At 47.5% G+C, this 27,168-nt stretch overlaps 1 protein-coding gene across 2 annotated transcripts; it reads left to right on the top strand.

Annotated features, from left to right (window-relative positions):
• Positions 1 to 315: 315 nt before the first annotated feature.
• On the top strand, positions 316 to 26,297 carry LOC110508529 (angiopoietin-related protein 1). Of its 2 annotated transcripts, none has more exons than XM_036966780.1 (5): positions 316 to 577; positions 14,732 to 15,598; positions 24,238 to 24,431; positions 24,977 to 25,247; positions 25,361 to 26,297. In XM_036966780.1, the coding sequence occupies exons 2-5, from the start codon at positions 14,797 to 14,799 to the stop codon at positions 25,546 to 25,548; spliced, it is 1,455 nt and encodes a 484-aa protein (XP_036822675.1). In that variant the 5' UTR covers positions 316 to 577; positions 14,732 to 14,796; the 3' UTR covers positions 25,549 to 26,297. The 2 variants fall into 2 exon arrangements, with proteins under 2 accessions (XP_036822675.1, XP_036822676.1); XM_036966781.1 differs by lacking the exon at positions 316 to 577 and adding an exon at positions 7,068 to 7,174.
• The last annotated feature ends 871 nt before the right edge of the window (positions 26,298 to 27,168 follow it).

The following is a 27,168-nucleotide window of genomic DNA, read 5'->3' as shown; positions in this document are numbered from 1 at the left end:
TTTTTTAGTTTGTGCGTATATATTGATATGTAGGCTACGTGTTCCATTTTTAAATTGATGTAGTTCTGTCCTTGAGCTGTTCATGTCTATTGACATTCTGTATTAGGTCATGTTTCAGGTTTTGTGTTGACCCCAGGAAGCGTAGCTGGTGCTTTCGCAACACCTAATGGAGATCCTAACAAAATACCAAAAATACCTTCCTTCCATTAGCAGTTGAAACCTTATATTAGGAGGAGTTTTGTTATTCTTTAGAAGCACTATGACATCAAAGGTAGTTGGCAGGACAACCTCCCACTCCACAGTGAAAAATTACCATCACCCCAGGCTAGCTCAATCTTTTTGGACCAGCCTCCATCCTACTGCGAGTGTGTGTATGCATGCGTGTGTGTTTGAATGCCAGAGAGAGAGAGCGAGACAGAGAGACCAGTACTAGGCATAAGGCATGAGAGTCAAGAGCATGCAGTTATACAGGAGCCACAACGGAGACTGAGACATCGGCTCCGACAAGCCTGCAACAAAGACCAGCAGGAGAAACAAACGACGTTGGGACGCATAGACTGTCTTCACACAGCTGCAGGTGTGTACACACTCCTCTTTCCTGTAGCTTATCTTGTCCTGTTTGTCTTTTCTTCAACTACGTTAAACAGCAAATTCCAGTCACGGTATTGTTTAGATGAGAGATAACAACACGTTTGTAGATCGTATCTGTCATCCTCAAGAGTATCATAGTTCTGAAAATGGGTTCTATTACCATTATGCAACTCATTTATTTCGAAGAAATTTCATTACAAAGGGTTTGTATTTTAATGGAAGCCTCCCAGAACTTAAACCATTAACCACAATTAGTTGTTCATCTATTTTAATACACTCCCGCTGTTTATTAACGCTTTATTCGCTGTTGTTAAAGGTTTATTAACTGTTATCAATGGTTTATTAACTTACACATGTGAGCCATTATTAGACAAACTTTGGGTAAGGAGAAAAGACTGAGTAAACATCCCCCCTGGGTCTGCCTGTGACTGAACAGACACACTTCAGTCACAGCAGAACATCCAGTGACCCACTGGCACTGTAGGACAGTCACCCCAAAGACTGTCCTCTGCCAGCCTACTGTAGGACAGTCACCGCAAGTTTGACCTGTCTGAATGCAAACCGCCCCATCAATATAAATGAGCTATCGGTCTGGCTCTACCTGAGGGGGAAAATGTACTTTGGAAACTTTTTTTTTCTTTTTATAAGTCAATGAAAAATGTAATGCTCTGAATGTGGCTGACTTGATGAAGAGTAGCAGGCCTAGGGTGTTAGCAACAGAGACATACTATACAGCAGCAATAACACACTATTAGATGAATAATCCTGCCATATGGATCCTTTTCTGTAAACACTGTCACTTATCTAAATTGGGGTTTGGGACTAACTTTTAAGAAGGGTTAATCGCTGAAGCCTAATTATTGATAGTGATGATGAAAAAGGGTTTTGATAAAAGAGAAAAAGAGACGTCCCAAGTCTCTGACTTATTATGGCTTTAAAGTTCTAATATATCCCTTTCTTAATCTCTCCTCCTCCAATTTTCCTCAAACCTATTCTCCATCTGTAAGTATGTTTTGGGGTGCTTTCGATTTGATTTGCCTGAAAGCCCGACACAAAGGAAATTCATGGATTTCCAGTGCTGGACTGGTAATGATAAATAACACTTAATCAATAGTACAGACATAAATAAAGAACATCTGATGTTGCCCTCTGCTTGACGTCAGGCAGTAATACAATGTTTCTCTCTTTTGACAGTGAACAATTTTGCCACCACATTGGTTTTGGTTTAGGTAAATGCCATTAAGTATGGTTGGGATGGGACCCTTCAATGCACCTCAGAACATTTCCGAGAAGACCGCAGGCAGAAATGATTGCGTGCCCCCACTACTTTTTCCATCCAAGACATATTGAGTCATTGCTTCCTCAGTATGTTTGAATCCAGAGGATTTGTTTTTATGGGTAGCCTATTGATGTGAAGTAGGTCATATTTTGCATCTGTCAAAAGTGTTGGATGGATGAGGGTTCTATTTCAAATACTTGTTTCGATGTCTCACTATGGGATATGCTTGGGCGTGGCCACAAGCTCGAAGTAACCAATCAAACAGCATCTGTTGGAGACAAGTAGTCACACACTCACCTGGAATGCATTTCAGTTAACAGGTGTGCCTTCTTAAAAGTTCATTTGTGGAATTTTTTTTCCTTCTTTATGTGTTTGAGCCAATCAGTTGTGTTGTGAAAAGGTAGTGGTGGTATACAGAAGATAGCCTTATTTGGTAAAATAACAAGTCCATATTATGTCAAGAATAGATCAAATAAGCAAAGAGACATGGCAGTCCATCATTACTTTAAGACATGAAGGTCAGTGAATTTGAAACATTTCAAGAACTTTGAAAGTGTCTTGGGCAGGCCAGTCACCAGTAAGGTGAATTCACTGTCATGTTCATGGAACCATTCCTAGACAATCCAAGCCTATACAATCATACTTTTCAGATGGATACATTTGAGGAAGTGGGATACATAATCATCCTTCCTGGAGAGGAACAAACAGGGGATTGACCTGACCACCACTCCACATGGACCTGACCTGTCTGCCTCTCTTTGCCAATCTGCTCCTCTGGTACAGCATGGCACATAGTCCCGGGAGGCTCTGAGGTCAATAGCCAGCATGGACCACGGGGGGACAGGCCGCTCCGCGAACGCCCTCTATGCCAGCGACACAAGTTAGCATTCCCCCTCCATCTAGCCAAAGCACCTCTCCTTCGCCTTTCTGCCAATTAACAACAACGTAAAATCGTTCCTCTCATCCAGGGCTTGGACCAGGCCAGTCATCAACCATCAGCTCTCACTCATTTCAGGCTGCCACCAATTTAGGGTCTGGGACAGTAGGGGACAAGCCCAACGAGGCCACAGTTAGCTCATCAGCAGTCATGGTTGTATCCTTCACGCAACCAGATTAGGGAGCCAACATCATGGAACTGCTAATAGCCTCAGCCTATGGAATTCCAAGACCCAAACTGCCATACTTTGAGAGTGGAAAGGAAAGTTATTTCATCTTCTTGGAAATGGCATTGGAGAGCCTACTGGGTATTCACAGTCATCTGTCAGAAAGTTACAAATAACAAGTACTGATGGATCACTTGAGGTTCCCCAGTGAATACAAGCTGACCAAATCCAAAATGCACTCCGCAAAATCATACACGGCTGCTCTCCAGGCTCCGAAAGCGAGATATGGTGAGCCACGCCAGTTAGTCCAGAGTGTAATTGACAACATCCTGAACGTGCCTCCATGGCAGCATGATTGCAGGTGAAGATGAGGGCGAAGAGCATTGCTCACCAGGCCTCAATCTCAGCCACAGCCTCTGGTTAAGGAAGGAGTTTGAACGCAAGGAGGGTCATGAAAGGCTGAATTCCACTACCATGTACTTAAATAGTGAAGCCGGGGAGGAACCCGGAAGGGAGGAACCCGGGAAGAAGATCGCTCTCAAATTCCAGCACAATTGCCCTATTGCAATAGTAAGGGGAACTTCCTGGGCTCATGACCCAAGGTACAAAATCTCACTCGACCCCAATTGAAGGCCTGGATAACTTCAGGTGAGCGATGCTACAAGTGTGCCCGTAGCCATAAATCGGAGAGCTGCACATCAGAAAATCCATCTCACAGTATTGCATGAAGTAATTCCCCAAACACCGAAGGAGCAGAGTATGCTCATGGTAGGAGCCACAAAGGAGCTCTACTGTACCTCGACCAGCCAAGGGTCATGTTGAAGGTAGTAAAGGTCACTCTGCAAAGCGAAGGGGGGACCATGGACACAATCAATGTTCTAGATGATGGGTCTGAACGAACAATCATTCTCCTAGCTGCTGCATGGCAGCTGAACCTGAAGGGGACCCCCGAGACCCTTAACCTCAGAACGGTGCGACATAACATTATCCAAGTGAAGGGCTCTGCTGTGACATTTTGCATTTCACCTTCAGGACATAGGGACGTGGCCTACAATATCCAAATGCCTTCACGGCATATGGCCTTCCTGCCAGATGAGTGTTCTACAGAAGCAATATCCTCATCTCAGAGGACTGCCTCTTCGCAACATGGCCAGGGTTGTGCCACTCATCCTGATCGGGTCAGACTACCCACAATTGTCCATCTACTTCTCTCCACCCAAGCTGTAGAGTCACAGCAAGTCATATTAACCAGAAGCAGTCTAGCTCCATCTCCTTGTGCAGCTACTGACCTCCTTCGGAATGTGTAGATGCTCTGAAAGATATAGACACCTTCCCCAACCGGAAGCTAAAGGAGGTCACCCGCTCAAAATATAACTCCTCCTATATATTAGACCTCCTGCAGAAGCACACCACCACTGAAATGGATGGTGTTCAGAGGTACGCAACCCCACTACTACGGGTGCCCAACCATACCATCGTCCTCTGTTAAACACAACACAGGCTGTACTCCCACTACTCCGTGGGACAGAGCAGTGACTGGTGAGGAACCCTGAGCTTGCAGAAGTTTATAACTGGGAAATTCATGACCTTGTGAAGGCAGGATATGTCACAAAAGTGACAGCTCATGAAGAGGGAAACCCACTCAGCAAATCCTGGTATCTCCCTCACCATGTTATCCAGTAACACAGTGGGAAGTATTGACTTGTCTTCAACTGTTCTTTCCAAGGCGCTGGTCAAATGATCAACCTTAGGTCCTTCCGTACAAGGTGTCCATGCACTCCTCAGCCATCAAGTACTCCCATTTGGCACCACATGCAGTCCTTGCTGGGACATATATGCTCTGCAGAGACACGCCTGGGAGCACCCAGACAGTGACCCAGAAGTCTGGGATTCAGTGGAGAATGCCTTCTATGTGGATAACTGCTTACAGAGCCTCCCATCCACTGCTGAAACGAAAGCACTCCTCGACAAAGTCCAGAATCTCCTATCCAAAGGGCTTTTGAGGTCTGACAGTGGGCTAGCAACACAGTAAAGGTATCCTGCACCTCCTGCCACAAGCCAGGTCAAATAGTAGTGAACTATGATTTTCGAGTGAGAACGATTGGCCGACAGCCCCGGTGCCCCTACACAACCAACTGAAGCACATGCTACAACATCTCCAGGGAGCCAACAACAGCTCTCCCTGACCCAGCACAATCCCAAACACCTCATATGTGGTGGCTTTCATACCCACCTCCCTCACTGCAGAGACACTCCTCCTACAGCATGCACAAGCAGTCAGCTTCCCTGAGGAGCTCAAATCTCTGAAAGCAGGTAAGGAAGTGGCTAAGGACAGCTGTCTTCTCTCTTCTGCCCCAGAGAATGACCAAATATTCGGAATGATCAGAGTCAGAGGGAGGCTGCACCAAGCAGAAGTCTTGGATCCCGATGCTATCCATACAATTATCCTTGACTCCAGACACCCTCTCAACAACCTCCTCATCAAGAGTTATGATAAGAAGCTTCTCCACCCAGGGCCAGTAAGAGTCTATGGGGCGATGTGGCAGAAGTACTGGATCCATGGAGGACGAGGAGCAATTCACAAGCACCAATACGCCTGCATGGCAGATTTGCCACTGCTCGCTTGCGCCTCCTCAAATCCACCTTCTGTTCAACAGGAGTAGATTGTTTTGGGCCCATTACAATCAAGCTAGATCGTCGAGTGGAGAAGCACTGGGGCATTCTGTTTAAGTGCTTGAAAACTAGATGTATCCACCTGAAACTACTGGAGAGTTTGGATGCTGAAGTCTTCCTCATGGCCCTAAGGCGGTTTAGCTCCCGACGGGGGAAACGCTACAAGATCCTGGCTGACAGAGGCACAAACTTCAAGGCAGGATAGGCCAAGTTGGAGGAAACCTTCCAAGCAATGTAACCAACCCTCCAGGATCAACTGATGGAGCCAACAAATCTCCTTCAAATTCAACCCCCGAGAAGCTCATTTTTGAGGAACACGGGAGCAAGAGATCAAATTGGTTAAGACGGCCTTACAAGCCGTTCTGGGTGACCAAACTGTCACTGAAACCGTCTTGCGGACCGTCCTGATAGAGGTTGAAGGAATACTGAACTACAAACGGTCGTGTTAGATCAGTGGAGATCCAGGTAAAGAACCAGACATATATCCAGCCTGTTGTCCAAATAATTCCTCTCCCTGAGATGACAGAGGACGTGGAGGGATGAGCCTTTTGAGGAGTGTGGAATTTAACAGAATTCTGGGGTGGCTGTGGAAAAGGCTCATGGAGTTGGTGAAATCTCCCTTTAATTCATAGCCACTTGCCCAGCTTGACCAGAGCGTTTTAATTAGGTCAGGTTGAAATGTCTGACAGATCTCAACTCATTAAAAGGAGGAAATCTCCACTGCCTGACCTCGCTGCTTTCTCTCCCCCAACTCCATCTAATCCAGACATTGTGTGCATCCACAAATCAACATAAATCCACAGAATCTGTTATCTTTCATCTGAACTATCTGTTACTCTCGGGAGAGCGGGACATCAGTTATCGTTTATAGTTATTACCACGGAGCGCAGCTTGGAGCGCATGCTTCAAACCTATTGTGTTATATCAATGGACAATGATCAAGGCCCTACAGATCATCACGGGACAATTATGCCACTGAAATATGGTTAAAATGTAACAAAATTACATGTAGATATGAAGACAAACCTGGAAGTATGAAATGTAATTATTATTTTCTAAATTGATAAATCCTGAGGTCAAACTGATTGAGATTACAGATTGAATCATTTATAACTATAATTTGCATTGTCATTATCATGATTATATTTAGTGAGTTTTCAGGCCCCTCCGGTGACAAATTTAGCTACTTTTAGGCTGTCTTTTGGGGAATTTTGATGAAATGTACCAACTTTTCCAACTAAATTCTGATGTAAACGAGAGTGGAAGAAGCTGTCTGTGCAACGACACACACACACAGACAGAGAAGCACAAGGGGAGGGGGGGTGTGAAGGGGGAGGGGTGAAGAAACTACTTCCGGACTGCAGCAGTGCTGGAGAAAGGCAACTGCAAACGTCATCTAGCGACTACTAGCGACAAGTAAAGGAGCCAATAGCAGATCTCACTGAAAAACAGTTGTGAACGCTAAGCCTGCCTTATCAGTCAGTTGAATGAGAGAGAGTGAACTGAACATTGAAGAGAGACGCACTAGGTAAACTAATTATTTTAAACCTTATCTGGAAGGTGAGCGAGTTATAAAGCATAGGATATAAAACAAAGTTAAGCGAGAATAATGATATAATTATTCTTTTTTTATGACGTTTTGATAGTTGAATGAATTTATGAAAGTATGTTAGCAAAAAAGCTAGAATTGTCTAATTTTAGCTCCAGTCAAGCTAGCCTGTAGTGGCAACAGAGGAACAGAGGACTCCAACAAATGTTAACACGGTCACACCCTGATCTGTTTCACCTGTCTTTTATAAACAGGGGGAACATTGTATCTTGCTGTTGTTAGGGATATGAAATTCTGAAAATGTATCTTTGAGATAAGATTATTATTAATACCTTTTGCAAGTAGTTTTTAGTATGTTGGCTATGTATAAGATGAACCTAGTCGTTGAGGAGAGATAGCTGTATTGAAGAGAGAAGCACCAGGAAACATTTTTTTTAATACCTTATCTTCTTAAGGGGGTTAAAAACGTCTTAGGGATCAAATCCCTTTAGCGGGATCGATTTGACAGCATCCGGTGAAATGGCAGAGTGCCAAATTCAAATGAAATTACTGCAAATTATAAACTTTCATGAAATCACACATGCCATACACATTAAAGCTATACTTGTTGTTAATCCAGCCAACGTGTCAGATTTCAAAAAGGCTTTACGGCAAAAGCAAACCATGCTATTATCTGAGGACAGCACTCCGTCAAACAAAGACAGACCATCATAATTCAACCCGCCAGGCGCGACACGAAACTCAGAAATAAAGATATAATTAATTCCTTACCTTTGACGAGCTTCTTCTGTTGGCACTCCAATATGTCCCATAAACATCACAAATGGTCCTTTTGTTCGATTAATTCCGTCGTTATATATCCAAAATGTCAATTTATTTGGCGCGTTCGATCCAGAAAAACACAGATTTCAACTCGCGCAACATGACTACAAAATATCTCGTAAATTACCTGTAATCTTTGTCCAAACATTTCAAACAACTTTCCTAATACAACTTTAGGTATATTTTAACGTAAATAATCAATACATTTTCAGACGGGATAAACTGTGTTCAATACCGGAGGAAAACAAAGTGGAGCAAGCTTTTCAGGTCACGCGCCTCTAACAAACAGTACACTTCACTCGACCCTCGTTCTGGACAGCCCTGCTTCTTCATTTCTCAAAGGAAAAACATCAACACATTTCTAAAGACTGTTGACATCTAGTGGAAGCGATAGGAACTGCAAGCAACTGCCTTAGAATTCTAGATTCCCATTCAAACCCATTGAAAAGAGAGTGACCTCCATTTACTTTCCCCCTGGATGGTTTGTCCTCTGGGTTTCGCCTGCCAAATAAGTTTGGTTATACTCACAGACATCATTCAAATGATTTTAGAAACTTCACTTCACTTTTCTATCCAAATCTACTAATAATATGCATATCCTAGCTTCTGGGCCTGAGTAGCAGGCAGTTTACTTTGGGCACACTTTTCATCCGGACGGGAAAATACCGCCCCCTAGCCTTAAGAAGTTTTAAGAGTGTCCACTAGGCCTATGCTTTTTAATTGCAGCGCGAGTAGTGAATGTTGCATTATGTGAGTACCATACATTTTTGCATTTTTGGTCACTTAACCCGTAAAATGTTGTTACGCAGAACATCATGATAATACATTATACACAACTACCATGCTTTCATGTTTACATGCTGTTAGTGTAAAACCATGGTATATTCCCTCCATCCATGGCAGTACAATAAAATAAATACCATTATACGATCATCATGGTTTTTGGTCACTGCCGTGGCAGGAAAATACCATGGTATTTACAGCAGTACCTTTACATGGTACATTTTTGTAAGGGTCTCCGCAAAGCTAGCTACCCCAAACCGTCTTTTTCACTTGTAAGGATAGAATTGCTTCACTCCCTGACGGTTGAGAGACACGATTTGTTCGTTGAGAGACAAGCGAAGCATATGCTTTTCTCTGGCTAGCAGTGTGGTTACTAGCTAGGCTATTTAACCTCAAGACGAATGCTAACTAGTTTACATGTACTATTTCTCTGAGCAATGGAGCCGGCTTACCCCTCACAAGGAGAACCAAGCGGGGTGCCTGCCCCTGCTCCCTCTACCGGAACACCCTTATCCGTGTGGGGCTACAATTTCAGACAAGGAAACACTCTTTGTGTACCGCCTAGCTGGGGGTCCCGCCCGAATGTGAAGGCTGCGTAAAGCACTCACCGTGCTTACTCCTTCACCCTCAAAACAGGACGATGAGGAGACCCCGCAATTGCAACCCACTGGGGCGGAGGTAGCGGCAGGTTACCCTGAGGATCTATGTCCTATACAGTGGGGAGAACAAGTATTTGATACACTGCCGATTTTGCAGGTTTCCCTACTTACAAAGCATGTAGAGGTCTGTCATTTGTATCATAGGTACACTTCAACTGTGAGAGACGGAATCTAAAACAAAAATCCAGAAAATCACATTGTATGATTTTTAAGTAATTAATTTGCATTTTATTGCATGACATAAGTATTTGATACATCAGAAAAGCAGAACTTAATATTTGGTACAGAAACCTTGGTTTGCAATTACAGAGATCATACGTTTCCTGTAGTTGTTGACCAGGTTTGCACACACTGCAGCAGGGATTTTGGCCCACTCCTCCATACAGACCTTCTCCAGATCCTTCAGGTTTCGGGGCTGTCGCTGGGCAATATGGACTTTCAGCTCCCTCCAAAGATTTTCTATTGGGTTCAGGTCTGGAGACTGGCTAGGCCACTACAGGACCTTGAGATGCTTCTTTACGGAGCCACTCCTTAGTTGCCCTGGCTGTGTGTTTCGGGTCGTTGTCATGCTGGAAGACCCAGCCATGACCCATCTTCAATGCTCTTACTGAGGGAAGGAGGTTGTTGGCCAAGACCTCACAATACATGGCCCCATCCACCCTCCCCTCAGTGCAGTCATCTTGTCCCCTTTGCAGAAAATCATCCCCAAAGAATGATGTTTCCACCTCCATGCTTCACGGTTGGGATGGTGTTCTTGGGGTTGTAATCATCCTTCTTCTTCCTCCAAACATGGCGAGTGGAGTTTAGACCAAAAAGCTCTATTTTTGTCTCATCAGACTACATGACCTTCTCCTATTCCTCCTCTGGATCATCCAGATGGTCATTGGCAAACTTCAGATGGGCCTGGACATGCGCTGGCTAGAGCAGGGGGACCTTGCGTGCGCTGTAGGATTTTAATCCATGACGGCGTAGTGTGTTACTAATGGTTTTCTTTGAGACTGTGGTCCCAGCTCTCTTCAGGTCATTGACCTGGTACTGCTGTGTAATTCTGGGCTGATCCCTCACCTTCCTCATGTTCATTGATGCCCCACGAGGTGGGACCTTGCATGGAGCCCCAGACCGAGGGTGATTGACCATCATCTTGAACTTCTTCCATTTTCTAATAATTGCGCCAACAGTTGTTGCCTTCTCACCAAGCTGCTTGCCTATTGTCATGTAGCCCATCCCAGCCTTGTGCAGGTCTACAATATTATCCCTGATGTCCTTACACAGCTCTCTGGTCTTGGCCATTGTGGAGAGGTTGGAGTCTGTTTGATTGAGTGTGTGGACAGGCGTCTTTTATACAGGTAACGAGTTCAAACAGGTGCAGTTAACACATGTAATGAGTGGAGAACAGGAGGGCTTCTTAAAGAAAAACTAACAGGTCTGTGAGAGCCGGAATTCTTACTGGTTGGTAGGTGATCAAATACTTATGTCATTTAATAAAATGCAAATTAATTACTTAAAAATCATACAATGTGATATTCTGGATTTTTTTTAGATTCTGTCTCTCACAGTTGAAGTGTACCTATGATAAAAATTACAGAACCCAACATGCTTTGTAAGTAGGAAAACCTGAAAAATCCGCAGTGTATCAAATACTTGTTTTCCCCACTGTATGTTTGACTGCGGATGAAGGAGAAGGGGACTTCCTCATTGTTTAAGAAGAAGAAGAAGAAGAAGCCCAAGCCCTAGGCTCAAGGCTGTCTGTCACGCTGCTATAGCCCCGCGGCTACACTCTCAGTCCCTGAGACCATCCTTCCCACCTCGTGTCTGGCGATGGAACTCAGCTGGGGAATAGGGAAGCAGGTCCGTGAGGCGAATCGTTCCCAGCTAAACCCCGAGGGGGCAGATAACAGGATGTTTGCGTGTGCCTGACACTGTCCACTCCTTGGTCTTGGAGTGGGCCCAATCCTCCAGGCTTGCCTGCCACCTGGGCTCTCATCGATCCCTGACTTTTGTGCGACAACGCTTTTGGGGGCCTGCCTAACATGGTCCCGGAAGTCTCCGCGTTCATCGCCGCCTGCACGATCTGTGCACAGAACAAGACTCCTTGGCAAGCTCTGGCTGGTCTTCTTCAACCACTGCCTGTCCCTTACCATCCCTGGTCTAACATATCCCTGGACTTCATCACGCGTCTTCCCTTATCTGATGGCAACACCTCCATCCTGACAGTAGTGGACCAGTTTTCCAAAGCCACCCACTTCATTCCTCTCCTCAACCTACCCTCTGCCAAAGAGACATCCCAGGTCATGGTGCAGCACTGTCTTCCGGATCCATGGACTCCCGGTGGACATGGTCTCCGACCGGGGCCCTCAGTTCTAGTCCCGGGTTCTGGAAGGCGTTCTGCATGCTCATTGGTCAGCCTGTCCTCCGGGTTCCACTAGCAGTCCAATGCCCAGTCGGAGAGAGACCTGGAGACAACTCTGCCAGCAACTCGTGTGGGTTGAATAAGCCTGCAACACCCTCCCCTGTTCTGCCACTGGGCTCTCACCTCTCGAGTGTTCCCTGGGGTGTTAGCCCCTGCTCTTTCCGGAGCAAGAGGAAGAGGTCAGCATACCCTCGGCCCAGATGTTTGTCCGCTGCTGTTGCCTATCTGGAAGAGAGCCCGGTTGGCTCTTCTCAAGACCACCACCAGGTATCGACGACAAGCGGACCGCAAATTTCTCCAAGATTATTAGCCTCTCTGCTGTTTGTCTTCTGTTGCCCCGTACCCTCCGTATTCATCCAATTGTTCATGTGTCTAGGATTAAACCTATGTCTCACAGCCCTTTGTCTCCTGCCTGCCCTGACCCCGAGCCGGCCTGCTGTTCTGCACCTTATTGACTCTGTCCTGGATTACGGACCTCTGCCTGCCTTTGACCTGTCTTTTGCATGCACCCGGTTTGGGTCAATAAACATCTGTGATTCTAGCTGTCTGCATCTGGGTCTTATCTTGAGTTCTGATTTTTTTTAAATGGATTCCCAGAAAACATTACTTATAAGCCAGTCTCACACATCCAGCTCTTTCATTCGATACCAAATTCAGCCAGTGCCATATTTAGGCCAGCCAGGAGAAATAGGATGCGAGTAAAATGGGTCAGTCAGAAACAATCATTGGCCTCCAGCTGGCGCCCAAGAGATGCACAGGCATAATCTTATTATAGGTACATTTATGCACACACTTCTTTGAGATAACTTTTTTTATTTAGAATTGGGGCTTCATGTTTGCCTTCATCTAATTCCAAACAAAAACTTCCTACTTGATTTTCAGACTTTTATTATGAAAGAGTAGAGATTTTCTAACAGTATCCCTCCACTTAATTGTAATAATACATAGGTCCTATATAGCCCTTTTCTATAACCCAAAGACACAATCTGGAAGCGTTTGGAGAAGCTTGAGAAAGCAGGGGAGATGTAGGAATATGAGAACCAGGGCTAACCAAACACACCCAGAGATATGATATACAGTGCCTTGCGAAAGTATTCGGCCCCCTTGAACTTTGCGACCTTTTGCCACATTTCAGACTTCAAACATAAAGATATAAAACTGTATTTTTTTGTGAAGAATCAACAACAAGTGGGACACAATCATGAAGTGGAACGACATTTATTGGATATTTCAAACTTTTTTAACAAATCAAAAACTGAAAAATTGGGCGTGCAAAATTATTCAGCCCCTTTACTTTCAGTGCAGCAAACTCTCTCCAGAAGTTCAGTGAGGATCTCTGAATGATCCAATGTTGACCTAAATGACTAATGATGATAAATACAATCCACCTGTGTGTAATCAAGTCTCCGTATAAATGCACCTGCACTGTGATAGTCTCAGAGGTCCGTTAAAAGCGCAGAGAGCATCATGAAGAACAAGGAACACACCAGGCAGGTCTGAGATACTGTTGTGAAGAAGTTTAAAGCCGGATTTGGGCACAAAAAGATTTCCCAAGCTTTAAACATCCCAAGGAGCACTGTGCAATCAATAATATTGAAATGGAAGGAGTATCAGACCACTGCAAATCTACCAAGACCTGGCCGTCCCTCTAAACTTTCAGCTCATACAAGGAGAAGACTGATCAGAGATGCAGCCAAGAGGCCCATGATCACTCTGGATGAACTGCAGAGATCTACAGCTGAGGTGGGAGACTCTGTCCATAGGACAACAATCAGTCGTATATTGCACAAATCTGGCCTTTATGGAAGAGTGGCAAGAAGAAAGCCATTTCTTAAAGATATCCATAAAAAGTGTTGTTTAAAGTTTGCCACAAGCCACCTGGGAGACACACCAAACATGTGGAAGAAGGTGCTCTGGTCAGATGAAACCAAAATTGAACTTTTTGGCAACAATGCAAAACGTTATGTTTGGCGTAAAAGCAACACAGCTGAACACACCATCCCCACTGTCAAACATGGTGGTGGCAGCATCATGGTTTGGGCCTGCTTTTCTTCAGCAGGGACAGGGAAGATGGTTAAAATTGATGGGAAGATGGATGGAGCCAAATACAGGACCATTCTGGAAGAAAACCTGATGGAGTCTGCAAAAGACCTGAGACTGGGACGGAGATTTGTCTTCCAACAAGACAATGATCCAAAACATAAAGCAAAATCTACAATGGAATGGTTCAAAAATAAACATATCCAGGTGTTAGAATGGCCAAGTCAAAGTCCAGACCTGAATCCAATCGAGAATCTGTGGAAAGAACTGAAAACTGCTGTTCACAAATGCTCTCCATCCAACTTCACTGAGCTCGAGCTGTTTTGCAAGGAGGAATGGGAAAAAATTTCAGTCTCTCGATGTGCAAAACTGATAGAGACATACCCCAAGCGACTTACAGCTGTAATCGCAGCAAAAGGTGGCACTACAAAGTATTAACTTAAGGGGGCTGAATAATTTTGCACGCCCAATTTTTCAGTTTTTGATTTGTTAAAAAAGTTTGAAATATCCAATAAATGTCGTTCCACTTCATGATTGTGTCCCACTTGTTGTTGATTCTTCACAAAAAAATACAGTTTTATATCTTTATGTTTGAAGCCTGAAATGTGGTAAAAGGTCGCAAAGTTCAAGGGGGCCAAATACTTTCGCAAGGCACTGTAGCCTGGCCCGGGGCAGTGGCGTGAAGGAATATCCAAGAGTGAATGAACTTAAGTCAGAATTGGAGTTGTGATAACATATTTCTGCATGTCTGTTCTGCAGTGCACACACCACTGCTAAGAATTCAACCACGTATTGACTCGCTCTCCCCTGCCTATGTTTTAGGTGCACCAGTGACACAGACAGCCTTGTTGTAGAAGAGCAGAAGAAGAGAAAAGGAACCACTAGCTATGGGGCCCAGAGCTTGGTGCCTGTTTGTCCTGCTTGGGCTGTCCGTCTGGGGCAGCAGTGAGGGCCTCAGATCCCCCATCCTGACCCGGAGACGGAGGTACCTGGAGGACAAAGGAGAACCACCCAAAAAGTGCTCGTATACCTTCCTGGTCCCTGAGCAGAAGATCACAGGGCCAATCTGCACCAGCCGGGGCCTACACACGGACAAGGACCGCGTGACCCGCCTGGACGTAGCGGCGGTGAGGGACCTGCTTTCCAAACAGAGACGGGAGATGGATACCCTGAAGCTGGTGGTGAACATTGATGGGAACATGGTGAACGAGATGAAGTTGCTGAGGAAGGAGAGCAGGAACATGAACTCCAGGGTGACCCAGCTCTACATGCAGCTTCTGCACGAGATCATCAGGAAGAGAGACAACTCTCTGGAGCTGGCTCAGCTGGAGGGACGCATTCTGAACTCCACAGCAGAGTCCCTACGCCTGGCCGCCCGCTACCGTGACCTAGAGGTCCGATACGCTGCGCTCTCTGCCGTGGTCAACAGCCAGTCAGTTCTGGTTGGTGCCCTGGAAGAGCGCTGTCTGCAGGTGTATGGACGGCGGCAGGAGCAGTCTCCTCAGGGCCCACCACTGGTGCAGGTGGTGCCAGAGAACATACCGGTTAGCATCCCGAGATTTACCAACGAGATCCAGAGGGACCACGGCCGGGCATTTCCCAGAGACAGGGGCTCCCAAGCAGGGCCAGCACCCACAGGAAGCACCCTGGAGCTCCAGAAGGCTCCGCAGGGCAACTTCAGTGCAGAGGGTGAGGCAACTGATTATTAGATACATTATATAGTGCATTGGGTCAGTATTCAGACCCCTTGACTTCGTCCACATTTTGTTACGTTACAGCCTTATTCTAAAATGGATTGAATTGTTTTTTTCCCCTCATCAATCTACACACAAAACCCCATAATGGCAAAGTGAAAACAGGTTTTTAGACATTTTTGCAACTGTATACAAAATAAAAAACAGAAATACCTTATTTAGATAGGTATTCAGACACTTTGCTATGAGATTTGAAATTGATTGGAGTCTACCTGTGGTCAATTCAATTGATTGGACATGATTTGGAAAGCCACAAATGGAAACCACTCCTCAGTAAAAGGCACATGACAGCCAACTTGGAGTTTACCAAAAGGCACCTAAAGTATTCTCAGACCATGAGAAACAAGATTCCCTGGCACCACCCCTATGGTGAAGCATGGGGGTGGCAGCATAATGCTGTGGCAATGTTTTTCAGCGGCAGAGACTGGGAGACTAGTCAGGATCAAGGGAAAGATGAACAGAGTAAAGTACATAGAGATCCTTAATGAAAACCTGCTCAGGACATCAGATGGTTCACCTTCCAACAGGGCAACGCCCCTAAGCACACAGCCAAGGCAACGCAGGAGTCACTTCAGGACAAGTCTCTGTGCCAAGCTTGTAGCATCATACCCAAGAAGACTCAAGGCTGTAATACCTGCCAAAGGTGCTTCAACAACGTACTGAGTAAAGGGTCTGAATACTTATGTAAATGTGATATTTCAGTTTTTTATTTGTAATAAACTTGCAAAAATGTCTAAAAAACAGTTTTTGCTTTGTCATTATGTGTGTAGATTGATGAGGGGAAAAACTATTTAATCCATTTTAGAATAAGGCTGTAACGTAACAAAATGTGGAAAAAGTCAAGGGGTCTGAATACTTTCCGAATGCACCGTATATACAAAAGTATGTGGACGCCCATTCAAATTTGTGATTTGCCTATTTCAGCCACACACATTGCTGACAGATATATAAAATCGAGCACACAGCTATGTAATCTCCATAGACAAAACTTTGTCATGTGGAATGTCTTAACTGAAGAGCTCAGTGACTTTCAACGTGGCAATATCATAGGATCCCACCTTTCCAACAAGTCAGTTCGTCAAATTTCTACCCTGCTACAGCTGCCCCGGTCAACTGTAAATTATGTTATTGGGAAGTGGAATAGTCTAGGCGCAACAATGGCTCAGCCGTGAAGTGGTAGCCATACAAGCTCACAGAACGGGACCGCTGAGTGCTGAAGCGGTCTTCGGTTGCAACACTCATTGCCGAGTTGTAAACTGCCTCCGGTAGCAACGTCAGCACAATAACTGTTTGACGGGAGCTTCATGAAATGGGTTTCCATGGCCAAACAGCTGCACACAAGCCTAAGATCACCATGCGGAATGCCAAGTGTCAGCTGGAGTGGTGTAAAGCTCGCTGCCATTGGTCTCTGGAGCAGTAGAAACACGTTCTCCGGAATGATAAATCACGCTTCAACATCTGGCAGTCTGACAAACCAAATTGGGTTTGGCAGATGCCGGGAGAACATTAACTGCCCCAATGCATAGTGCCAACTGTAAAGTGTGGTGGAGGAGGAATAATGGTCTGGGGCTGTTTTTCATGGTTTGGGCTAGGCACCTTAGTTCCATTGAAAGGACATCTTAACGCTACAGCATACAATGACATTCTAGACGCTTCTGTGCTTCCAACTTTGTGGCAACAGTTTGGGGAAGGCCCTTCCCTGTTTCAGCATGACAATGCCCCTGTGCACAAAGCGAGGTCCATACAGAAACGGTTTGTCGAGATCGGTGTGGAAGAACTTGATTGACCTGCACAGAGCCCTGACTTCAACCCCATCGAACACCTTTGGGATGAATTGGAATGCCGACTGCCAGCCAGGCCTAAATGCCCAACATCAGTACCCAACCTCACTAATGCTCTTGTGGCTGAATGGAAGCAAGTCCCCTCAGCAACACCTAGTGGAAAGCCTTCCCAGAAGAGTGGAGGCTGTTATAGCAGCAAAAGGGGGACAAACTCCATATTAATGCCCATTATTTTGGAATGAGATTTTCAACAAAAAGGTGTCCACATACTATTGGTCATGTAGTGTAGGTTGGTGGGTGAGGTGGTAGGTGAGGGGGTGGATGGCTGGTTAGTTGTTGTTTGTTTGGTAGCAAGGATAAAGCCCTAGACTTATTTCAAAATTAACCTCAAACCAATGTGTGTTCATTTTCTTCTTAGTCAGATTTTTTTTATGATGTAACATTTGTATATTCGGCTAGAACTAGGTTTGGTGCTGCTCACCAGAAAGAACACAGACCTCGATGGAAAGAAAATAGGTCGTAGCATTCTAAGTTCAGAAGAAGGAAAAGAGAAAAAAAGAAACACAGAAAATAAACATTTTACTCATCTACCAAAATTCCTGACACATTTAGATTGTCCCGACCCAAGAATAATAAAACGTGTGGGATTTGAAGGCAGCTGTGTATGAAAGGGAACCCTCTGCAGGATGGCTCCCTCTCATGCTAAGCATGGACAGAACCTAGGCTGGAATGACATGGTTTCCGCTGACCACAAAGTATCTGCACATCTGGCTTACTTCACCACCGCTTGCTGAGACTAATAGCGATCCTCACCTATAAACTAGGCAAAGATTCATCTCACATTAAACAAACACAATAGTTGAACTGTTCACATCTGCTCTAAGACAAATGTATAACAAATTAATGGTAGATAGAGATAAATCCTAATATTCAATGTGTTTTAAACAAATCACTGCTTTAACTGTCTACATCTGGTGTGTGATATTTTGTTATTTTGTGTGTTATTTCTTACATTATTAGCCCAGAAAATGCTGTGTACACAAAAAAACGAAAAGACAATAATAAAATAAAAATACAAGCGTTTTGCTACACCCGCAATAACATCTGCTAAATATGTGTATGTGACCAATACAATTTGATTTGATTAACAGTTTGTAACTGATAAATCCCTCCGTCGCTACCTTTGTCCCTTCATCTCTTTCCCCATCCCCCCATCTCTCCCTTCATCCCTCCATCTCTCCCTTCATCCCCCCATCTCTCCCTTCATCCCCCCATCCCCCCATCTCTCCCTTCATCCCCCCATCTCTCCCTTCATCCCCCCATCTCTCCCTTCATGCCTCCATCTCTCCCTTCATCCCTCCATCTCTCCCTTCATCCCTCCATCTCTCCCTTCATCCCTCCATCTCTCCCTTCATCCCCCCATCTCTCCCTTCATCCCTCCATCTCTCCCTTCATCCCCCCATCTCTCCCTTCATCCCTCCATCTCTCCCTTCATCCCCCCATCTCTCCCTTCATCCCCCCATCTCTCCCTTCATCCCTCCATCTCTCCCTTCATCCCCCCATCTCTCCCTTCATCCCCCCATCTCTCCCTTCATCCCCCCATCTCTCCCTTCATGCCTCCATCTCTCCCTTCATCCCTCCATCTCTCCCTTCATCCCTCCATCTCTCCCTTCATCCCTCCATCTCTCCCTTCATCCCCCCATCTCTCCCTTCATCCCTCCATCTCTCCCTTCATCCCCCCATCTCTCCCTTCATCCCTCCATCTCTCCCTTCATCGCCCCATCTCTCCCTTCATCCCCCCATCTCTCCCTTCATCCCTCCATCTCTCCCTTCATCCCCCCATCTCTCCCTTCATTCCTCCATCTCTCCCTTCATCCCCCCATCTCTCCCTTCATCCCCCCATCTCTCCCTTCATCCCCCCATCTCTCCCTTCATCCCCCATCTCTCCCTTCATCCCCCCATCTCTCCCTTCATCCCTCCATCTCTCCCTTCATCCCCCCATCTCTCCCTTCATCCCCCCATCTCTCCCTTCATCCCCCCATCTCTCCCTTCATCCCCCCATCTCTCCCTTCATCCCCCATCTCTCCCTTCATCCCTCCATCTCTCCCTTCATCCCCCCATCTCTCCCTTCATCCCCCCCATCTCTCCCTTCATCCCCCCATCTCTCCCTTCATCCCCCCATCTCTCCCTTCATCCCCCCATCTCTCCCTTCATCCCCCCATCTCTCCCTTCATCCCCCCATCTCTCCCTTCATCCCTCCATCTCTCCCTTCATCCCCCCATCTCTCCCTTCATCCCTCCATCTCTCCCTTCATCCCTCCATCTCTCCCTTCATCCCTCCATCTCTCCCTTCATCCCCCCATCTCTCCCTTCATCCCCCCATCTCTCCCTTCATCCCCCCATCTCTCCCTTCATCCCCCCATCTCTCCCTTCATCCCTCCATCTCTCCCTTCATCCCCCCATCTCTCCCTTCATCCCCCCATCTCTCCCTTCATCCCCCCATCTCTCCCTTCATCCCCCCATCTCTCCCTTCATCCCCCCATCTCTCCCTTCATCCCTCCATCTCTCCCTTCATCTCTTTCCCCATCCCCCCATCTCTCCCTTCATCCCCCCATCTCTCCCTTCATCCCTCCATCTCTCCCTTCATCCCTCCATCTCTCCCTTCATCCCCCCATCTCTCCCTTCATCCCCCCATCTCTCCCTTCATCCCCCCATCTCTCCCTTCATCCCTCCATCTCTCCCTTCATCCCTCCATCTCTCCCTTCATCCCTCCATCTCTCCCTTCATCCCCCCATCTCTCCCTTCATCCCCCCATCTCTCCCTTCATCCCTCCATCTCTCCCTTCATCCCCCCATCTCTCCCTTCATCCCCCCATCTCTCCCTTCATCCCCCCATCTCTCCCTTCATCCCTGCATCTCTCCCTTCATGCCTCCATCTCTCCCTTCATCCCCCCATCTCTCCCTTCATCCCCCCATCTCTCCCTTCATCCCCCCATCTCTCCCTTCATCCCCCCATCTCTCCCTTCATCCCTCCATCTCTCCCTTCATCCCCCCATCTCTCCCTTCATCCCCCCATCTCTCCCTTCATCCCCCCATCTCTCCCTTCATCCCCCCATCTCTCCCTTCATCCCTCCATCTCTCCCTTCATCCCTCCATCTCTCCCTTCATCCCCCCATCTCTCCCTTCATCCCCCCATCTCTCCCTTCATCCCCCATCTCTCCCTTCATCCCCCCATCTCTCCCTTCATCCCCCCATCTCTCCCTTCATCCCTCCATCTCTCCCTTCATCCCCCCATCTCTCCCTTCATCCCCCCATCTCTCCCTTCATCCCTCCATCTCTCCCTTCATCCCCCCATCTCTCCCTTCATCCCTCCATCTCTCCCTTCATCCCCCCATCTCTCCCTTCATCCCCCCATCTCTCCCTTCATCCCCCCATCTCTCCCTCCATCCCCCCATCTCTCCCTTCATCCCTCCATCTCTCCCTTCATCCCCCCATCTCTCCCTTCATCCCCCCATCTCTCCCTTCATCCCCCATCTCTCCCTTCATCCCTCCATCTCTCCCTTCATCCCCCCATCTCTCCCTTCATCCCCCCATCTCTCCCTTCATCCCTCCATCTCTCCCTTCATCCCCCCATCTCTCCCTTCATCCCTCCATCTCTCCCTTCATCCCCCATCTCTCCCTTCATCCCTCCATCTCTCCCTTCATCCCCCATCTCTCCCTTCATCCCTCCATCTCTCCCTTCATCCCCCCATCTCTCCCTTCATCCCCCCATCTCTCCCTTCATCCCCCCATCTCTCCCTTCATCCCCCATCTCTCCCTTCATCCCCCCATCTCTCCCTTCATCCCCCCATCTCTCCCTTCATCCCCCCATCTCTCCCTTCATCCCTCCATCTCTCCCTTCATCCCCCCATCTCTCCCTTCATCCCTCCATCTCTCCCTTCATCCCCCATCTCTCCCTTCATCCCTCCATCTCTCCCTTCATCCCCCCATCTCTCCCTTCATCCCTCCATCTCTCCCTTCATCCCCCCATCTCTCCCTTCATCCCCCCATCTCTCCCTTCATCCCCCCATCTCTCCCTTCATCCCCCCATCTCTCCCTTCATCCCCCCATCTCTCACCTTCATCCCTCCATCTCTCCCTTCATCCCTCCATCTCTCCCTTCATCCCCCCATCTCTCCCTTCATCCCCCCATCTCTCCCTTCATCCCTCCATCTCTCCCTTCATCCCCCCATCTCTCCCTTCATCCCCCCATCTCTCCCTTCATCCCCCCATCTCTCCCTTCATCCCCCCATCTCTCCCTTCATCCCCCCATCTCTCCCTTCATCCCCCCATCTCTCCCTTCATCCCCCCATCTCTCCCTTCATCCCTCCATCTCTCCCTTCATCCCCCCATCTCTCCCTTCATCCCCCCCATCTCTCCCTTCATCCCCCCATCTCTCCCTTCATCCCCCCATCTCTCCCTTCATCCCCCCATCTCTCCCTTCATCCCCCCATCTCTCCCTTCATCCCCCCATCTCTCCCTTCATCCCTCCATCTCTCCCTTCATCCCCCCATCTCTCCCTTCATCCCTCCATCTCTCCCTTCATCCCTCCATCTCTCCCTTCATCCCTCCATCTCTCCCTTCATCCCCCCATCTCTCCCTTCATCCCCCCATCTCTCCCTTCATCCCCCCATCTCTCCCTTCATCCCCCCATCTCTCCCTTCATCCCTCCATCTCTCCCTTCATCCCCCCATCTCTCCCTTCATCCCTCCATCTCTCCCTTCATCCCCCCATCTCTCCCTTCATCCCCCCATCTCTCCCTTCATCCCCCCATCTCTCCCTTCATCCCCCCATCTCTCCCTTCATCCCTCCATCTCTCCCTTCATCTCTTTCCCCATCCCCCCATCTCTCCCTTCATCCCCCCATCTCTCCCTTCATCCCTCCATCTCTCCCTTCATCCCTCCATCTCTCCCTTCATCCCTCCATCTCTCCCTTCATCCCCCCATCTCTCCCTTCATCCCCCCATCTCTCCCTTCATCCCCCCATCTCTCCCTTCATCCCTCCATCTCTCCCTTCATCCCTCCAATTCTCCCTTCAATCCCCCCATCTCTCCCTTCATCCCCCCATCTCTCCCTTCATCCCCCCATCTCTCCCTTCATCCCTCCATCTCTCCCTTCATCCCCCCATCTCTCCCTTCATCCCCCCATCTCTCCCTTCATCCCCCATCTCTCCCTTCATCCCCCCATCTCTCACCTTCATCCCTCCATCTCTCCCTTCATCCCTCCATCTCTCCCTTCATCCCCCCATCTCTCCCTTCATCCCCCCATCTCTCCCTTCATCCCCCCATCTCTCCCTTCATCCCCCCATCTCTCACCTTCATCCCTCCATCTCTCCCTTCATCCCTCCATCTCTCCCTTCATCCCTCCATCTCTCCCTTCATCCCCCCATCTCTCCCTTCATCCCTCCATCTCTCCCTTCATCCCTCCATCTCTCCCTTCATCCCTCCATCTCTCCCTTCATCCCTCCATCTCTCCCTTCATCCCTCCATCTCTCCCTTCATCCCTCCATCTCTCCCTTCATCCCCCCATCTCTCCCTTCATCCCCCCATCTCTCCCTTCATCCCCCCATCTCTCCCTTCATCCCCCCATCTCTCCCTTCATCCCTCCATCTCTCCCTTCATCCCCCCATCTCTCCCTTCATCCCCCCCATCTCTCCCTTCATCCCTCCATCTCTCCCTTCATCCCCCCATCTCTCCCTTCATCCCTCCATCTCTCCCTTCATCCCCCCATCTCTCCCTTCATCCCCCCATCTCTCCCTTCATCCCCCCATCTCTCCCTCCATCCCCCCATCTCTCCCTTCATCCCTCCATCTCTCCCTTCATCCCCCCATCTCTCCCTTCATCCCCCCATCTCTCCCTTCATCCCCCCATCTCTCCCTTCATCCCCCCATCTCTCCCTTCATCCCCCCATCTCTCCCTTCATCCCCCCATCTCTCCCTTCATCCCTCCATCTCTCCCTTCATCCCCCCATCTCTCCCTTCATCCCTCCATCTCTCCCTTCATCCCCCCATCTCTCCCTTCATCCCTCCATCTCTCCCTTCATCCCCCCATCTCTCCCTTCATCCCTCCATCTCTCCCTTCATCCCCCCATCTCTCCCTTCATCCCCCCATCTCTCCCTTCATCCCCCCATCTCTCCCTTCATCCCCCCATCTCTCCCTTCATCCCCCATCTCTCCCTTCATCCCCCCATCTCTCCCTTCATCCCCCCATCTCTCCCTTCATCCCCCCATCTCTCCCTTCATCCCCCCATCTCTCCCTTCATCCCTCCATCTCTCCCTTCATCCCCCCATCTCTCCCTTCATCCCTCCATCTCTCCCTTCATCCCCCCATCTCTCCCTTCATCCCTCCATCTCTCCCTTCATCCCCCCATCTCTCCCTTCATCCCTCCATCTCTCCCTTCATCCCCCCATCTCTCCCTTCATCCCCCCATCTCTCCCTTCATCCCCCCATCTCTCCCTTCATCCCCCCATCTCTCCCTTCATCCCCCCATCTCTCCCTTCATCCCCCCATCTCTCACCTTCATCCCTCCATCTCTCCCTTCATCCCTCCATCTCTCCCTTCATCCCCCCATCTCTCCCTTCATCCCCCCATCTCTCCCTTCATCCCTCCATCTCTCCCTTCATCCCCCCATCTCTCCCTTCATCCCCCCATCTCTCCCTTCATCCCCCCATCTCTCCCTTCATCCCTCCATCTCTCCCTTCATGCCTCCATCTCTCCCTCCATCTCTCCCCCACCATCCCACCCGCCATGCTCCCCCAGGTCCTTTCAGGGACTGTCTCCAGGCCCAGGAGGCTGGCCATAGCACCAGCGGTATGTACCTGCTGAAACCTGGCGAAGCGGAGAGGCCCATGCAGGTGTGGTGTGAGCAGGGCCTGGACAACGGAGGCTGGACAGTCATCCAGAGCAGGAGGGATGGCTCTGTCAACTTCTTCAGGAACTGGGACGCCTACAAGGTGATGAAGAAAAAGAGAAAAGACACTGAAAACGAATAAGCCAGAGACAACAACAGTGCCGTTATGTGACCTATCCAAAAGGAACTCGTCTGGTCTGGTGTCTCAGGATCCTTTCCAAGGCCTGGACCCCTTGTGTTTTCACTTATAATATAATGTATTTTGTGTGTGTCAGCGTATTATTGCTGAAGTGATTTAGTTTGAGATGGCCATTATGAAAGGTAAGAAGACCCAACAGGAAGGTATATTCCTGAAAACATCTCCAATGTTGACTTTCCAAACTACCACAGCTAAACTAGATATATCTTACAGTGCACTAATTCAATCTGAAGTGAACTCTCTGATTGTTGTTTGTCTTATATATTATCATGGCCAAAGAGATTAAAGATGTTCACCTGAACAGACCAAAAAGTGATTTAGATGCATTTGTCTTCCAAAGGTACTTTCTGACAAAAATTGATGTATAGTATTCCTTTTTTAGCGCTCCTCTTTTTCAACCACTCAGGCTATACAAAACCAACAACTAACTTTTCATTTATCTTTCTTAGAATGGATTCGGCAACATAGATGGGGAGTACTGGCTGGGGCTGCTGGGGATCTACAATTTAGGGAAGCAGGGAGACTACAGACTTCTAGTGGAGCTGGAGGACTGGGTGGGGAAGAAGGTGTATGCTGATTACAGCAGCTTCCACCTGGAGCATGAGAACGAGGGCTACCGCCTGAGGTTGGGCACCTACCAGGGAAACGCTGGCGACTCACTCAGCAGCCACAACGGCAAGCAGTTCACCACACTGGACAGAGACAAGGATGCCTTCTCAGGTGGGTCAATCAATCAATTCATATACTGTTGGCTAAATGCATAAGATATACAGTAGGCCCTAAAGAAAGCATATGAGACAAACAAATGGGCTATTTACATGATCTCTATGCAGGTAACTGTGCACACTTCCTTAAGGGAGGCTGGTGGTACAACTCCTGTGGCCAGGCCAATCTGAATGGTGTTTGGTACACTGGCGGTGTCTACCGCAGCAAGTTCCAGGACGGAATTTTCTGGGCAGACTACGGCGGAGGATTCTACTCTATGAAGGGAGTCCGCATGATGATTAGACCTATAGACTGAGACTACAGAGGGAGAGACATGACCATCCTATCCCTCAACCAACACATGTACACTATTGCCTATCTCAGACCTACTCACTCACAGAGATTGAGTACAAACATTGTCTGACCTCATTGTGGGATGGTAAAGTATTAGAGTATACTACTAATGTCTGGGCCTTACTGTCAGCACTAGACTTAGAGCCAAGGAGTGCCAGACCTTTCAGTTACCATGGAGAGCAAAACAACTGACCATATGGTATGGAATTGAAATCTGTGTACGTTGCTAGAGGTAAAAGCTTGCCTATTTTAGAGGCGTGTAAATATCTTTACATGGCATAATAACATCTTATGTAAGCATTCAATCTACTTTGTTTCAACTTCTCCATCTTGAGATGCTTTATCATTTGCATCCCTTGAGATGTTTTTTCGTGTATTTGAAATAAACCAGGGAGAAGCTGTAAGTGATCCTATAGAAAACATTGGGTTTTCGATTCACTGTCCATATTTGTGGATCATGCACCTTTTATTGTGCTCTCACAGCTGACTTATGTACTGTAGCCTGTGTGAATGTTTTTCTCATTTTGCAGTTGATTAAATCTCAATACGAGCCAGAGGCAAAACAAGAAGAAAAAAAAAAGGAAAGGAATTACGGTTTGTTTTGTGTGGTTTTCGGAGACTTAAAAAATGCACACGAAGCAGAGAGTTAGTATGAAGTATCGGAACAGACAACGAGAAACACATGGCTGAAAGCCACATGATAGAGTGAAGGGAAGAAGGGAGAGAGGGGGAGAGGGAAAGAGACAGGGGAAGAGAGGGGAGGTGGGGGGGGGGGGGGGGGGGGGGGGTGGATTCTGTCCACATTTTAAAGTGATCCTTTTTCTCTTCCTTTTAAATACAGAGAAATTTACATTCTTTCCGTACAAAAGTGCTTGCTTGGGCTGTATGTTTAAAAATATATATTTTTCATTGAAAAAGTCACGACTCCCTGTGGTCCGTAATCACCGGTAGAACTGGCTAGATCTGGAGGGAAACTGACCCCAAAGGAGAGACCAGCGGGTTCCTCTGACTGATGGGTCTGCAGCACACGGCACACTACAAAAAGACATACTGTATCACACATTAAAGTCAATGGGAAAGAGACATCCCATAAACTTCAACAAAACATATGATTATAATGAGCTTTGCTGTATATTTGTCACACATGGACACAAGATGAAGGGTAATATTCAAGTTTAAGTCACCAGACTTGAATGTAAACCAGTCAGAATGAACCAAACAGGCTCTTTGTGCTGTTTTATGGACATGTTTACAGACGTCCAAAAACTCAGAGCCAATTAAACATGCTGTTGTGGAATACTCAATCCAAAGATTAAGGCAGAGAATAATTTAAATTATAATAGTGAATATTTTAATGCAAGCAGCTGGAAGGTAGATCCCTCTCTGATCTCAGTCAGGGAAGGAGCTGGAAGGTAGATCCCTCTCTGATCTCAGTCAGGGAAGGAGCTGGAAGGTAGATCCCTCTCTGATCTCAGTCAGGGAAGGAGCTGGAAGGCAGATCCCTCTCTGATCTCAGTCAGGGAAGGAGCTGGAAGGTAGATCCCTCTCTGATCTTAGTCAGGGAAGGAGCTGGAAGGTAGAT

This window comes from Oncorhynchus mykiss, chromosome 28 (assembly GCF_013265735.2).
Source record: "Oncorhynchus mykiss isolate Arlee chromosome 28, USDA_OmykA_1.1, whole genome shotgun sequence".
Classification (NCBI taxonomy): domain Eukaryota; kingdom Metazoa; phylum Chordata; class Actinopteri; order Salmoniformes; family Salmonidae; genus Oncorhynchus; species Oncorhynchus mykiss.
This window is presented reverse-complemented; position numbering and strand designations above follow the sequence as displayed.